Source organism: Ochotona princeps, chromosome 23 (genome assembly GCF_030435755.1).
Source record: "Ochotona princeps isolate mOchPri1 chromosome 23, mOchPri1.hap1, whole genome shotgun sequence".
In the NCBI taxonomy this organism is placed as follows: domain Eukaryota; kingdom Metazoa; phylum Chordata; class Mammalia; order Lagomorpha; family Ochotonidae; genus Ochotona; species Ochotona princeps.
The window spans coordinates 22894031-22909466 of record NC_080854.1 but is presented as its reverse complement, the minus strand read 5'-3'; the positions used below and the strand labels follow the sequence as shown (position 1 = coordinate 22909466).

The following is a 15436-nucleotide window of genomic DNA, read 5'->3' as shown; positions in this document are numbered from 1 at the left end:
TCCCCTTTTCACTCCCTTCTCCCTTAGGATGAAAAGCCAATCTGCTTTGAACAGATCTTTGTTTTTCCTCTTAGAAATAAGTTATGTGGGCTCTTCACAAAGGAAACTGATTTCAGTGTTAGTCTGGAGACAACTTGCTTAAAGGTTTGATGAAGAAGGGCGATTGAAAGAATCAGAATAATTAAGTATCTGATTCTGATGCTGGAAACGTGGGTCCAGTAGGTGAAAACAGGTGAGTTGTAATGATTGGCAGAGAAATTTTGTATGTTCAGGGTCTCAGAGCCTCCTGGATTACTTGATTTTAAGAACAAAATTAACTTAAAAGCTCTATCATTAATTATTACTCATTCTGAAAGTCTTTTAGAGAAAGCTTTCCCCCTCCCATGATCTTCAAGTCAATGAACTCATAGGAAGCCCCTGACTAATGAAGGCTTTGTGTTAGTTGACAACGGTAACATCACCAATCTTCATAGAAACAAGCCAAATCTCAAAACTCACTGATTGGCAGCCCAGGGTGCTGGACAGTTTTGTCTTGAATTTGCCTACATTTGTCAAGCCAAGTGTGTAAGGACTGCATCCATGGTAGGCGCCTCTGCAGAGAGAACAACAGAGGGATGAGGTGAAGTCCATTTGCTTTGATCACTGGCCTATGGAACACTGAATAGCACATAGGGAAAAAGGTCTACAAAGACTAAGGAGAAGTAAACTGAATACCACTAAACTCCAACTCTGATGATTTCTAAGAACTCTTCCATGTCAGGGTAATGTACTCCTTTATTTTTTCTATCATCGTTTTAAAATTATGAGAGGAATTTTGGAGGTCCTCTGCTGAAGAATTCTGACATTAGCAGCTTATTCAACTCCCTTATTCTAAAATCCTGAGAAATGGTTTTTAGCAACCTGCCAGAAGTTATATTGCTCAAGGACAGCCAGTCTTCAGAGGTGCAAGTAATTACCTTGGGAAACCAAACATCTGCTCCTGTGACACTTCAACATCTTTGGGAATGTGATGTGATTTCTATCATCTTTGGGAATTTCTTTTTAAGTACCTAAAAGTCACCTTACTTGTCCCTTAACAAATATGGGTTTTGTTTCTTTGGAACACGAGTAGTAATATTTAGTATAAATTTATCTGTTTCTGGTCAATTAATTTTGGAAATTTCTCAGATAAAAATCACTCATAAGTAAGGATATAGGATTATTAAGACTGTGGAAAAGAGTGATCATATAAAAATCCACACATGTGGAATCTCGGTAGTACAGTGTTAGTTCTTTTGTCATTATATACTTTGTAAGTCAGAAGGCTTATTTTGACTCATAGCTCTGGAGGTTCAAGTCCAAGTTTGATGATTCCATTGGTTTGTCCTCTGGCGAGGGCAGCAAATGGGAATGGCAAGCAAGGAGAGAGTAGCCAAGAGCAGAGAGAGTGACGGGACCCAACATGGCTGTGAAGCCAGCCTTCCTGGGACTGCTTGCTGAGGGAATGCACTCAGTGGTTCAAGGACTTTCTACCAGACTCACCTTCTTAATACCACAACTGGATTAAACTAGTATTTTTAACTTATGATTCTGAGAGCTAAAGTCCTGCATGAGTTCAGGAGCCTCACAAATTCAAACCACAACAAGTACCATTGCTGATTCAAATAGGTCAGTGATTACCCAAACATATCCATTGTGGAATGCTCACTAGGTAAAGCATCTATCAATTTATTCCTTATTGCTTTGATTAAAAAGAACATATTTAGGGCAGATGCACTTTTTTCCCCCCTGAATGTATCTGATTGACAATTGGCTGGTTGAATATGAACTAAAGGGCGTACAATCCATGAATGGTGAGGGTCAATTGTAACATGAAATCACTGCTTCTCACATGTCAGAGAAGACATATACAGTGTTAGATAATGCAACCTAGGAACTTAAAATAAAAGGTGAAAAACACAGGCAACTGGCATAATGAAATAAGTATGTGACTTTCTATTACATACAGAAATTAGTATGGGTGCAGTATAGAACTTAGAGCCTCTATGGGTATAAGGCATTCATTTACCGGTTGGTCTATGTTGCAGTCCACACATAATCAAAAGGCTATCCTGTAGCCTTCATCTTCCATTCATTGGATGAATCTATGGCTTTATTAAAGCTCCAGGCTTCCTGTGACACACACCAATGTTGATGGTGTTATCCAGCTATCACATTCATTTAACTGCTTTCAAAATAAAACTTAGAAAAATGACCACGGGAAATCATTCTCTTCCTTTGTGCTGTCATTTAAAGACACATATTTGGTATGGGATTAGTCAAAGTTACCAAAGGTGAATATTCCAGTGTAATATTACCTGAAAGTAATGATATCTGTGTTTTGTGTGTGCGCTCTGGCCATCAACATGGCCAGGTCGTTGGCTTCAGAACCACTGTTCACCAAGAAGATGACCTAGAGGAAAAAGACACATGGCCCTGCGCTTCAGTGGAGTTCCTTATTATTCAGGTAATTCTACATTGACAATGACTATTCTCTTGTCTGTCAAGATTGAGGAGAACGCTCTTCGGAGAAGTTTGGGTTATTTGTCAGTGTCGTCATTAAACTGTTAATTCCACAGTCCTGCACTGAGTAGTGGCCAAGTTCAAGGTATGAAAAAAAAGTGATGAAGATGCTGTCTCAGTTGCCAAGCACTGGCTTTATTTGGTAATTTGCAAAATGTTCAGATGGTGAGATTAGTTGAGCATCATAAAATGGGTAAGTGATCAGCTTGACCTGAAGACTGAGGCTCTGCTTCTGAACCTATCTCACCCTACCTAATCCTGCAGGCTTGTGACGAGGCAGGCTTCTTGGCTCTGCCAATAGTGTTGTCCTGAAAAATCAACCACCCAAGGAAAAATATAAAGACCAGGCTTGGGCAGAGGAATAGGGAAAACTGAAGAGAACTGGGTCCTCTGAATTGAGCTCTGGGAGGCCTGTGTCGGTGACCCATGAACACCTAAGGCTGAATTTAGGCTTCAGCCCTTCCAATTTTCTTCATCTGTTCTAGATAATATGCTAAGCAGAGCATCTAGATGGTACAGATAATACAATGGTACTTTAAAAGGTGTGTGGAGAGATGGAATTAAAAGATGCATTTATGTATAAACTAAAAAAAAATCAAACACTGAGTATTCTAATTGCTTCACAAATATGAATTCATTTAATGGCTCTGTGCAAATCTAGGCCATTATGTTAACATCTCAGTTCTGTTGAACGGTTCAGTCTTTTAGATGTAGAATATCTCACTTATCAAAAATACTGAAATACATTTTTCGGTCAAATAAACTGAATGAATGGCATTTATAAGAGTTGGTTCCACTGTTTGTAAAAGCAGAAATACAAATAATGTTGGAAGAAGGGCTGTTGGAGTAAAGCCACACAGAAGTCTTGAGGCTGTCAGGAGGATGAGGGCTTCTGGAAATTGATTTCTGCCAGGATATGTTAGAAATCAAGAAAAGATGAGGCTCAGAAATTGATTTGCTTATGAATTCCTTTCTGCTGCTGCATTGCTTCCAGATAAGGCTATCGAATCACTGTTACAGGTGTTTGTGGCATGGCTAAAATTCCCTGCTCATTCTCTTGGTTCCCAGGGTGACTTCCCTGGGCTCATGAGACCCCTGTCCCTTGGAGCTGGGAGTGTTTTACCTTCAGAGGCTCAGGAAGAAGTGCTGAAAGCTTCTCTGCATACTCATGCATTGGGGTGTGGAAGAAGACGCTGCTTGTGTGCCACAAGCGGCTCAGCTGTGCTTGTGCCACTGCCGTTACCTTCCTGGGTAAACAAGAGAACAATTACACCAACTGCCAGTGGGCATGCCCCTTTAACACACACGCCGGCCACAGAACCCAGACATACGGCTTTTTCTCACAGTATCAGGAAGCAGATCTTATCCACAGCCGAGACAGAAGTCCTGGACTACATGTGTCTGACAAGGGGATTTGTGGCTTCAAATGACAGTGAGTTCCTCACACAGCAAAGGTTCAAAGGCAGACTCAATGAGAACTAGGAATTTTAGAGCAGGTCTAGTGGAGGAGGAGCTTGGGCCTAGGCTTTCTAGCTCTGCCTTCTTATTGACCAGCCTCAGAGCAGTTTGAAAAAAAACAAATGGCTAATATAAGCCTATGTGTGCTTCCCATGCTATTTTTCTGAAGAACTGTGAATTCATTAAGCACATGCACACAGGATGAACTGCTTTTCCATCCCAAGAGACGGCAAATATTTGGTTTTGAGCACTTGTCAGAGCAGAACATCTCATATCTGTGAAACCTCATTATTTGAAAGACCAAGTCAACTTTACAGGATCAGAATGTTCCCAGTGAAGGATAGTAGGAACCAAGGGTGGATGGACATGTCTGATCTGACCAGGGAGACGTTGCAAAGGCAGGCTAAATGAACTTGACTGAAATGACAGAAATTGTCATGGTTTGTTTCATACTAGTTTTGTTTATTATTAATATCTGCCTCATGCATGCATACAAATAAATTCAGAGGTTGAACAGTTTTGAGAAATAACAGATCAAACAGATTTTTTTTGACTGCAGGACTATTAGTATTTTAAATAGGCTAGTAAATTCTATCTAGAGAGGAGATATGAAGTGTTCACAAATTTGTTTTTCCATGGCAATGTTTTTTCCATGGAACCTCTCCTATAATGGGTGCTTCATGAAATTTACTTTGGAAAATTGTGGAGATTCAGTAAATTATAGAATAAAAGAGATACTTGGCAAAACTTTGTTTTAGCGAAAAAAAAAAAGCTGAAAGCAACTAAATGCTGGGATGGAAGGGGAAGACTAGTATTATGGTAAGGTATGTGGGCAAGGTGGACATGCAGGTGTGGGAGTAAGAGTCCTGGAATGTCAGTGGTGCTGGGAATTAGAGAGGGGCTAGTGGAATAGGTGTTTCAGTGCAGGGACAACTGCACCCTGCTGTTAGATTTGCTATGGGAAATGAAAACCAGAGTGGAGCCAGAGAGGACTCTAAAATTCTTGCCTAGAATGCTGGAAATCCCAGGATTATTCTAGAAAAAGCAGCTAGCTATCTAGTTCTGCTCCTTTACAGAGGCTTCTTCCAGGGTAGGTGGTTTCCATGTGCTCCATGATTCAGTGAGTGTCTTCATAGAAACAGTTTTGTGGAGATAATGGATTCAGTCTTGGAAATGTTGAGTTTGAGTGGAGGCTGGACTATCAAGGGACGGGAGGTGTCCTATTGGCAGTGGAAAATATGGGGCATCTACATAGGCACCCTGAGCTTGTTAAATTTACTGCATCTTGGTGAGAGACCAAGAATTGGGTAAGCTTGCTGAAAGTGTAGTAACTCCATGAGCACGGGTGGGAAGATGAGGTGAGTATATGATGAGAAATACTGAGAAAAAAGGAGATTCATTGGTCAATACATTGACAAGTAAATTTCTAGTGAGGATTATATTTGTCTTATATCATCCTGGCTTCCCTCATCCATTTTGGTGTCTATGAAGAACATTTTCAAGCCAGACGTTATTTCTCATCTCTTGTCATTCCTTTCCATACACATCTGTACAGACACTTCTTTGAGAGTCTTTCCTTCAGTACATTCTTTCTTTGGAACATTTATCTTAGTCATTAACACACACAGAAACACCCCAATCTCATGGTAGTTTCATATTGCATGTACCTCAAGAATGATACGATCTTGTCAAAAACTTAGAAATGGATAAAGCACTTAACATTTTTTAATCCAAGAAAGGATGTGGAAAGTATGTGGAAGTCTGCCAGTTGCAATCTTTAATAGATGTATTTTTAAATTAATGGATTCATTAAAAAAAGAACCAGATAGACGGACAATGAGGAAGAGACCTCCCATTAACTGCTTTATATCCCAGTCACTTCTCAAATACCTAGGCTGTGCAGGGCTGGGCCACGCCCAAACTAGCAGCAGCCAGCAATTCAATCTAGGTGTCCTATACAAGCCACAGAAACCCAATTTCTCAAGCCATTGGGTGTCAGTAGGAAGTTGGAGTCAGGAGCTGACATAGGATATCAAACCCAGCTACTCCACTGTGGGATGAAGGCATACCAATCAGTTTCTTGTGCACTAGGTCCAAAGCTTTTCTTGTTTGATAGATATTTTTAATGACAAGAGGCAAAGCAAGGGTTGTAATTCACCAACATGATGAATTCCCATATGTCCAGGATGAAGATCCTTGGATTTTAAGGATACTCACGGATGGCAGTGACCAACACTGACAGTGACAATTCCAGAAAAGAAGTCAAGGTATCTGTTTCCCTCAACATCAAATAGCCACTCCATGTGCCCTTGATGGAGCAGCAGGGGCTTCCGGAAATACGCCGTCCCCACAGGAGAGAGATGTTGCTTGTGGATCTCCAGAACACGGTTGTAGGCAAGGGACTGCAGAGAGAGATGAGAATCTCATTTCCTTTTCCCCATATTCCTTTCAGGATCAACAGCAGTCCATATTCTACTGCTGAATCTCTCAGGTGAGCTGGGAAGTGGGCTATGACACAATAGAAGTCCGCAATGGCCATCTGGCAGGAAACTACGACCCTTTTTCCTAAGGAAGGAAGTATTGCAGCCTTTTAATCTGTTCCTGGGTTGAATATGAAGAAACAGATTTCTGCTTCTCAATTGGCTTTGAGTTGATTTTGGTTATGGGGAAAATGAGCTTTGAAAGTGAATGTTCCAATCAGTACCATTTTCATTGCCATAGCATTTGTATTTCTATTTATTTGATAAGGGCATAGAGGGAGAATAAGGAGAGGGGGAGGGAGAGGGAGGAAAGGAGGAGAGGAGTGAGAGGGAGTGAAGGAGGGAGAGGGGGAGAGGGAGAAGAAAAGGGAGAGAGAGAGAGAGAGAGAGAGAGAGAGAGAGAGAGAGAGAGAGAGAGAGAGAGAGCGCGCCTGCCCAATTTATGTAAGTGTGAAAACAAAAAGAGAATTTTATAGCTTCTGGTGGAAGACTCTGATCCTTCAGATTATGCATTGTTGCATCAGTTAGCCAACATGGGAGCAATGCTTTTTAAAAGCAACATGCTCCTTCACATTTGTGACATGCACATGTCTACCTGCATACTTGTGTTGTCCTGTATAGTCTCTCTCAGGTACTGTTTATCTTTGTCTCACCCCCATGCACACCAATCAATATACCAGACTCAAACGGAGTAGCAGTGTTTCTGATGCTCCCAGGAGTTTGGAGGATAGAATAGCTGAGATGGGATAGTTTAGTTTAAAGCAAGGGCCTGTGTGGGTCTTTCTTGGGGGAACAACTGAGATGCTGCATGGAGAATCACCTCCTTGGGTTTCGTAGAAGCCCTAAATCTTACCTGGTATCTTTCAGGTGAGAAGTCACATGGAGGCATTTCAGGTTTTGTGTGAAGATCTAGCTTGGCTATGGATGCCCAGGAAGCACCTATTGAAAGTGAAGTGAATTACAATCCCTTAGGTACTTTTATTTCTGATTTGGAAAAATCATTTTCAATCAAGATTTAGTTTGGATTTGAAAACTGAGGTGCAGCTAACTCAATAACAAATTTGCTGGAGGGTAAAAAAATTGTTCTTGAATTTAGTCTGGAAAGATGTGGCAGGTGTTGGGGAGCCATGATATTTCACATTGCGGTTCTTCACAAATGTGGGAAGCTCATTTTAGGATAGCCCTCACTCAGGGATTATGAGTCTTTCTCCAGTTGACAGGACTGCCAATGGAGTGTGTGGCTGAAATCCCTTCTGTTTGTTCATGAGAGGAGTTTTCTAGACTCTGAGACCTCTAATGCCTGAATCCCAGTTGGTTCATAATAAATGTGGGTTAATGGCTATTGAGCATTCTGGTAGGGCATGAAGAGGGTTAGAGGTTGGGCAGAGTGCTGTGTTAACAAGTAACGTATGAATATATCTGGAAGACAAAATTTCCAAAATAAAGGCTGGTTATATATGACCATAACAAGAGAGAGAAACTGAGTCAAGGAATCACTAAGTATTTAATTGGAGATAAAAGGAGACCTTTGGTTTTGGTGAGGGTTAGGGGGCCAAAATACCCATTACAGAGATGAAATGAAAACGGTCAGTTTTAACATCACCAAGCTAGTTAGCTAAAGAATAAAGAATGGAACTCCAAGTTTCTAACGCCTCACATAGTAATCTGTTTTGCTCATTTGTTGGTCATGTTCTCCACCCTACTAGCCTGGATCTTGTCAATGTATGGCACGGAGATGTGATAATGGAACCAGAGAAAAACCCAACAGGAAGAGGCATCTAGAGATCTGACAAGTACCATTGAAGAAGAATGTTCCTAATTTTGGAGAGTCAAGGCCAAAATTCAGATAATTCTACAGGTGGAGAGAGCTGAGGAAATGGTGCCTGTATGCTGCCTGAAGAATTTGAATGCATGGATGAAACGTTGGTGTTTTTATGGATTTTATGTCACAGTCCTGAGAAACACAGTGAACAAGTGCATTTTTAAATGAAACTGAGAAGTAACAGCTCTGAATATATATATATATATATTTTTCAAAGAGATCCCATTCATTTTTTCCTCTAAATAGTCACTAATGCTATTAATTCACTCTTACTTTAAAAGCAAGTGTCTTTTGGCTATGCAAGGCATAGAAAAGAGAAAAAAATTACAGCTTATTTTTCTGAGAATTTCACCTCTTAAAAAGCTTTTCATTCTGTCTCTCTGCATTAGTTACTTTCCCAAGATGGAGAAAAAAAAAATATTCTGGGTGTTTCTAAGAATTAAAAATACTTTACTCCGTCAGCCTCATTTTCTTATCTGCAAAATTGGAGTTGTCCACTGAGTAGGCTTTAAGAACTCTTCCTCCAAGGTTACGGGATTACGCAAGCAGGCTGGAGAGAAATGGAACGAAGAACTATGAGAAGAAGCCAGAGCTGTCAATAGTCCAGGCAAGCTCATTCTTTTATTCACCAAAATTATAAGCATATGATGGTGGAGGGAGGATTCCAAATGAAGTACATGTAGTCTTGGGCGAAAGAAGGAAGGAGGGGGGAAGCAGGAGAGGATGGAAGGGAGACAAACAGCAAGCAAGACAGTAGGAAAAATAAATAGCAAAGTTAAGTCTAGGTAATATCTTGAAAATCTCTTGGCATCATAACAGTGCACTTAATCACCAACTCAAAGTAAAAATATGTGTAATAATAGTGATAATTGGGGGATAAAAATTAATAAAAGCACTTTGGTATTATTTTCCAGAAAAAATTAAAATTAAAACATTTATATGATTACAGGCATTCTCTACTGAAAACGATTTGCTTTGCAGATGATGTGAACATTGAGGGTTCACAAAGCTTTTGTTTGGATTCCTGAAAGTGCGTATCTGTGTGTGTGAGTGTGTGTGTGCATGTGTGTGTGTATGCAAAGGGACTGTGTGTTCATTAGGGGAAGAAGAAAGCGACAAAATGGAGTGGGACAAAAGGAAAGAGATCTAGTTTGATAAAACTGAATGCCAGGTAAGCTTCTGCAGGCGTTTTGTGGTTCCTTTGGCATATATTTTATCTGATTTGCTATTACCTTTTTAGGTCAAACACAGGTGACAGCTAATGATTTTCATTTAATCCACACATTTTTACTTCAATTCACATGGAAAACTTGAGACATTTCAGAAGGGAATTCAATTTGGAGAACAGCACCACTTTTGTGCGATGAACACCAAGTGGGCAGTTGGATATTATTTCTGAGCTAGTTGTTTCTCACACGGTTCCATAGGAGATAGTTAAGTGACTTTCCCTATGTTTTCTTTCCCCTAAATCCCACTGTCAAAAAGGGAAACACTTCTGGGCACGATAAACGTGAGAGAGCAATTTTTCCATGTGTTTGGAAATGTTAAGGGGAATTCTTTTTTTGTGATGGTACTTTTCTAGTATCTGTAGACAGCTTTCAATCCAGGGGGAGCATTGATCAAGAATTTCCTTACCTTGTGCAATTAAAAAGGCTGTGGAATACTGGAAAATACTCAATGAGTCCAGTGCAGTTTGTTAAAAATGTAAATTATGTCAATTTCTTTATAGCATCTTGCCCATTTGATATCTCATTGGTTACACATGAGAACTACTGAGTTGGCAAAGGAAGGTTTTGTGACCTAGTTGCTTTGGAGCTCAGGCAGTGTCTAGCTAAACAAGGAGCCGCGGAGGTTTGAGCCTTGAGAGTTTTGTGTTGCCCTTTCCTGTAGGGGTCAGCTTCAATTTTGTTGGTTTCTGGAGATGTGTGGGGCAGCAGTTGGTTGAGGTGAAAAAATTTTTTTCTTTTTTTAATATGACACACAAAAATTGTATGTATTTGTGGAGTACCATGTGATGTCTTGATGTGTGTATGCATTGTAAAATGTTCAAATCAGGGTGAACTTTTTTAGTGTGCCCTCACACTGCTGGTACAGACAAAGTCAGACTTAAAAAGCAGACTGATGGAATTGGACCTCTTTATGAAGAGTTGTGACATTATGGGAAAAAATCAATCGGGGGGTATGTGGAAACTGGGGAGAGGGGATTCCCAGACTATACAGAATTATATGATAAATTTCAAAAATAAAAATTAAAAAAAATTAGGGTGAATTTATCTATCACCTCCAATATTTACCAACTCTATATGGTGAAATCATTAAAAATTCTCTTCTGTATGGGATGTCATTGCTATCTGTGATCTTTCTTCTGTGAAAGCAGCAGAATTTCCTTCTATCGAACTGCAGCTTAATACTCATTTGTCTATCTTTGCCTGTTGTGGGTGGGGACACACTGTTCTCTTGGGATCCCCTGCCATAATGCTTCCTGCATAAGGTGCCCCATGTTGGCAGGAAGGTGCAGAAGGGTACTTGTCCTATCATGACCTCCAGTTCCTCCGTGGGAATCACGTCTGCCCAGTTTTCTGTGCTCCAAGCCAAGGATCACTCATGCCAGGTGCCTGCCCCCAACCATAAAGTCATTTTCAGGCTGTTCTATGAGAAGTGACTGTCTCCTCATGTCCCAGGTCCTCACCCTCCAGCTGGTCATTTTCACCCCCATCATGCCTCTGCGTCCTTTCACTAACTGTGCCCCTTTGCTCAGAGGCCATTGGTTATTGTCCCGAGCAAGAGCTCCCCTGAGGGTCTCCCTTTTGAAACATTTGGGAATGGGCCTTCTCTGAAATCACCCTTCCAGGTCCTTGGCACATGCAGTCAGTTCTGCAGCAGCAATGTATTGAGCTCTATGAGTTCACTTCCAGCTCAGCACATGTGCAGCTCTCTGTTGTCCCTCCAGTCTTAAACTTTTTCCACATTGTACAAAATGGCACCTGATGTGCCACTACTAGAGTTTTTGATCTGCTGGCCATCAGGTCTGAGGGCTACTCGTACCTATCTTGGGTGGAACCTGTAGAATGCCACATTGTTTGCAGTCCACTGAGCCAGAAATGAGTTCACTCCCAGCTCAGTGCTGGCACAGTCCTGTCCCATACTCTTTGCCTCACTATACAAAATGGCCTCCAGTTGGGCGCTAGGGGGCAAGCTGGGCTGTGAAATCCATCCTGTTCTCACACCACCCCTCTGGGACCTGCCGCTCTGTCTGTGCTCCTGGTCAAATTAAAGAGACAAGCAGGGCAAGCATTTCTTCGTCTTGAGCTCCTGGCGAATGCCCCTTCCCACCCTGTTGCTGGTAGAGTTCCGGTTGCAGGTGCAGTTCAGATTACTGCTCACTGAATGCTGCTGGGGTATCTATCAGTCATTGCAACACCACACCTTTGTGTCTGCTGTTTTCCTGTGCCTGTCAGTCTCCAGGTGCCCCTCTGCTGTTGTTCTGTCTTTCTCTGTGTCCTAGAATGTGCCTTTTATAGCTTCATACTGGCTAATGTTTCTCTGTCTATTTATATGTGTCCGTACGTATTCCATCATCTTGATTCTCCTGAATTTCATACTTTATTTGGAGTTGCTTTCCTTTGACTTCTCTATAATTTCCACTGAAATGTCATATAAATTTTCTTTCAAAATTGTGTGTAGTCAGGTTTCATTATCCATGAGTTTCAAAAGGGAATATTACAAAACTCCTGGTTTTGATAAGGAAGGACTGGAGCAGATGGGTTGAGAACTGACTGTTGTGTTGTATTCTCTGTCTTGAAGACCCTATCCTGGCCTGAAGCTCCAGAACTCAGGCCCTCCCCCGCCCCCCGCCAACCCTCTGCTGACTCATGTCCCCCTAGTTCCCACTTACGGTTCAAGGCAGGGCAGGCCTTGGTGATCCTGGGAGCGGAGGTGTTCAAGCACCAGGTCCTTGGCAGATGTCTCCAGTAGAGAGTCATGTCCCCTTGAAGGCAGTGAATCTTCCTACAAGCGGGTTGGAGGATGGGCTCCCACCGCTCACTGACCTGCTAAGATGTGTAAGCAGAGTAGGCTCTAAAAGGGAAAGTCTGTCTCTGTGACTGCTAACAGCCTTGAACTTAGACCGGAGCCAGCCTCTGATTGCAGCAGAGCTTTAAAGGGGGAGAGGAAGAAAGGGAGAGGGGAGAGAAGAGAAAAGGGGCGAGAGAAAAGGAGAGGGAAGGGGAAGCAAGAGGGGAGGAAAAGAGAGGAGAGGAGAGAAGAGGGAAGGACAGGAGGGGGAAGGGGAGGAGACGAGAGGGGAAAAGACCTTGGGAGAGCAGACCAAATAATGGGAAAGGGATGAGTATTCCAAGGGGAAAACGAAGAGGGTATTGTATAACAAGGGAAGGCTTTGCACAGCTTTGGATCCCCCTAAGTGCTAAAATGAGGCAAGGGACTTGAGAACACAGAAGTAAGTATGTTTTATCAAATTTGAATTTTTAGCACCTTAAATTCTATTTTCATTCGTGACTCACTCTAACGCCAATGCCCACAAACACCTGTTTCATGTTTTTAATATACACCTTTTGTCATCATGTGTTCTTTTGCAATGTGTATTGCTTGGGGTGTTTGCGTTTTTTTATTTATGCAAACACATGCAATAGAGGTCTTTGTGTTCTCAGAGCCATGTTTTTAAGATCCTTTCAGGTTACTATGAGTTATCTCTTCCAGGTTTTCAATTGCTTCTGAGGAGTCAATGTGTTGTTGCATAGGAGTGCCAAACATGGGACAATGACAACAGCAACTGGAACTAAGGGACCAATAGAATAGAGGTGGGTGAGTGGGTGGTGTTTATCCTGTACTACCATGCAAAGGGGAAACTGTCTTGATCACTTTCTTCACCAACACCCAGGAAACCTCCTTTCTTCCCAAATGCCCACAAGGAGGAGAGGGCACTAAGTAAGTACTTTAAGTTCAATGTAAGCTGTCCCTTTTTGTAAGAACTTCTGGCTCTCAATCTGTTGTGGTGAGGCTGGATGGAGTGGTTTGTCACATGCTGTAGGAGTGACCCATTTCGGGTAGGCCAGGGACATAGGGCCTCTTCGGGGGTGTGTACAATCTGATGTGCTGCTGGACTGAGAGGAGAATATTTCGAGTCATGGAAGAAAGTCTGACATGTGCTCTCCAGGGTTACTGTGCTACGGTGGCTCTGCCTTTTTGAACATGCAGGATGTGGCCTCCCTTGCCTGGGGATATTTCTTGGGATATAAGGCTTGAGATTGTCATGGTGGGAGGTCCCAACTCCAGGGGCTTCCTAGAAAGATGTTTTTAGTCCCCAGAAGGAAAGTGAGAGATTAGATCTTCTGTAATCACAGGATAAAAATGCTGACTACTGGAACACAGCTATGCTACATGCTTTTCTTAAGCAAACTAGGCCACAGTAAAGCATGTGAAGCAAGTGAAAATCACAGCAAATATGACCATTAGATTTTAGAAAACATTCTTTGAGAAATCTTTCTCTATATGTATGTGTGTCATTTCGTCCACTGTGTAGCTACACTAGTCCAAAGTGTGGAAACAAAAAACAAAACAATACCCAAACAAAAAATTCCCCAAACCAAAAAGCCAAAAACCAGAAACAGATCTATGTCATCTTCTTTCATCTTTCATAATATTTCATTGTCTATTTTATTTACTTGTGGAAAGGTATTGCCTACTGTCTTAGTCCATTTGGGCTGCCATATCTCAGTCTGAGAATTTATAAAGAATAGAGATCTGCATTGTTCACATTGCTGGAAGTAGGCAAGTCCAATGTCAAGGCACCAGTAGATTGGGTGTCTGCTGGTACATTTGTATCTTCATACAGCAAGAGATGCAAACAAGAAAGATCCCTTGGGATTCTTAGAAGACATTGCTCTCATTCATTAGGATTCCACTCCCATTATCCATTCATCTCTCACAGATCCCCATCTCTTAAAACCATCACCTTGGGGATTAGAGTTTCAACATATGACTTGTGAGTCAGCAGAAACATTCAGAATAAATCAACTATTGTTATTCCAAGTAATTCTTTGGATCTTTCTTTTGCTTCTCATATTTCTTTTAGTTTTTTTAGTTATTTGAAAGGCAGAAAAACACCATGACAGAGCAAGCTTCCATGTGCTGGTTTGTCTCCAAATGCTCATGTAGGCTGGGTCATGTTGAAACTGGGAGATGGAAATTCAGTCTAGGTCTCCCACACGGGTGACAAGAAGCTAACTCCTTAGTGCCATCACTGCTACGTTCCAGGGTGTGCCTTAGGAAGTTGGAATTAGAAATGAAGCAAGGGCTTGAATCCAAGCAATCCGATGTGAGATTAGGGTGTCACAAATGGAGAGTTAGTTGTTATGCTAAATGCACACCTCTCCTTCTGATATTTCAATGACCAATATATTTCATGCCTTTTGAAGTTTTCTCATAGTTCAAGGGGTCCCCTCTTTTTTTTCTAGTTGCATTTCACTTTGAGAGATTCCTATTGTTATGTCTTCAATCACACTGTTTCTTTCCTTAGTTGAAGTCAGTCTTCTGAGACCATTAGTACCTCTTTTCATTTCTGATACAGTGTTTTCTATGTGTAGCATTTGCTTATGGTACTTTCATAGAATCTCTATGTGTCTTCTTCACTTTCCATCCGTTATTAAACATTGTCTACTTCTTCTGTTAGAACTCTTATTAACCATAGTTAACTTAACCTGATGATTGCAACATTCGTGTCATATTGTTTTAATGCTTGTTTTGTCTCTTCAGGTTATGTGTTTTTTCCCTATAATTTCTGCATCTCCTATTTTGGATGCAAAGTGAAAATGACATATTGGGGAATAGGATATGCATCAAACAGGCCTTGAATGTGATGTTTGACATTAAGCTGGTTGGGAGATAGACTGCATTTGCTCTAGCTGCAGGTGCCACACGATTCAAATTCCCCTGGTGTTTTTGTGTTTTTTCCCTTGAGCTTCCGTAAGATCTCTGCTTGGATAGGGCCAAGATCTGACAGTTCTTTCATCTGTATCCTACTGTGATGCTACAGACCTGAACTCAGTAGATCTCAGTTTTTAATGAGTTTGTAACTCCAGACTATGACGTTCACAAGTATTTCTTCATTACTATATCT

General features: G+C 41.4%; 1 protein-coding gene and 1 long non-coding RNA gene across 2 annotated transcripts in view; one reads left to right on the top strand and one right to left on the bottom strand.

Annotated features, from left to right (window-relative positions):
- Positions 1 to 12381, bottom strand: part of AGXT2 (alanine--glyoxylate aminotransferase 2) — a 31158-nt gene extending 18777 nt beyond the window's left edge. The window contains exons 1-7 of the mRNA XM_004583768.3: positions 12197 to 12381; positions 10596 to 10598; positions 7333 to 7418; positions 6217 to 6401; positions 3665 to 3788; positions 2337 to 2431; positions 499 to 592 (exon numbers count right to left, since the gene is read on the bottom strand). Of these exons, the coding sequence (XP_004583825.2) occupies positions 499 to 592; positions 2337 to 2431; positions 3665 to 3788; positions 6217 to 6401; positions 7333 to 7418; positions 10596 to 10598; positions 12197 to 12284 (675 nt within the window). The 5' untranslated portion in view covers positions 12285 to 12381. The remainder of the gene's footprint in view (positions 1 to 498; positions 593 to 2336; positions 2432 to 3664; positions 3789 to 6216; positions 6402 to 7332; positions 7419 to 10595; positions 10599 to 12196) is intronic.
- LOC131483095 (uncharacterized) lies at positions 6184 to 8908 on the top strand. The gene is made up of 4 exons (XR_009247511.1): positions 6184 to 6266; positions 6452 to 6576; positions 7347 to 7451; positions 8186 to 8908. It is a non-coding gene; the product is annotated as an uncharacterized LOC131483095 (long non-coding RNA).
- Positions 12382 to 15436: the final 3055 nt, after the last annotated feature.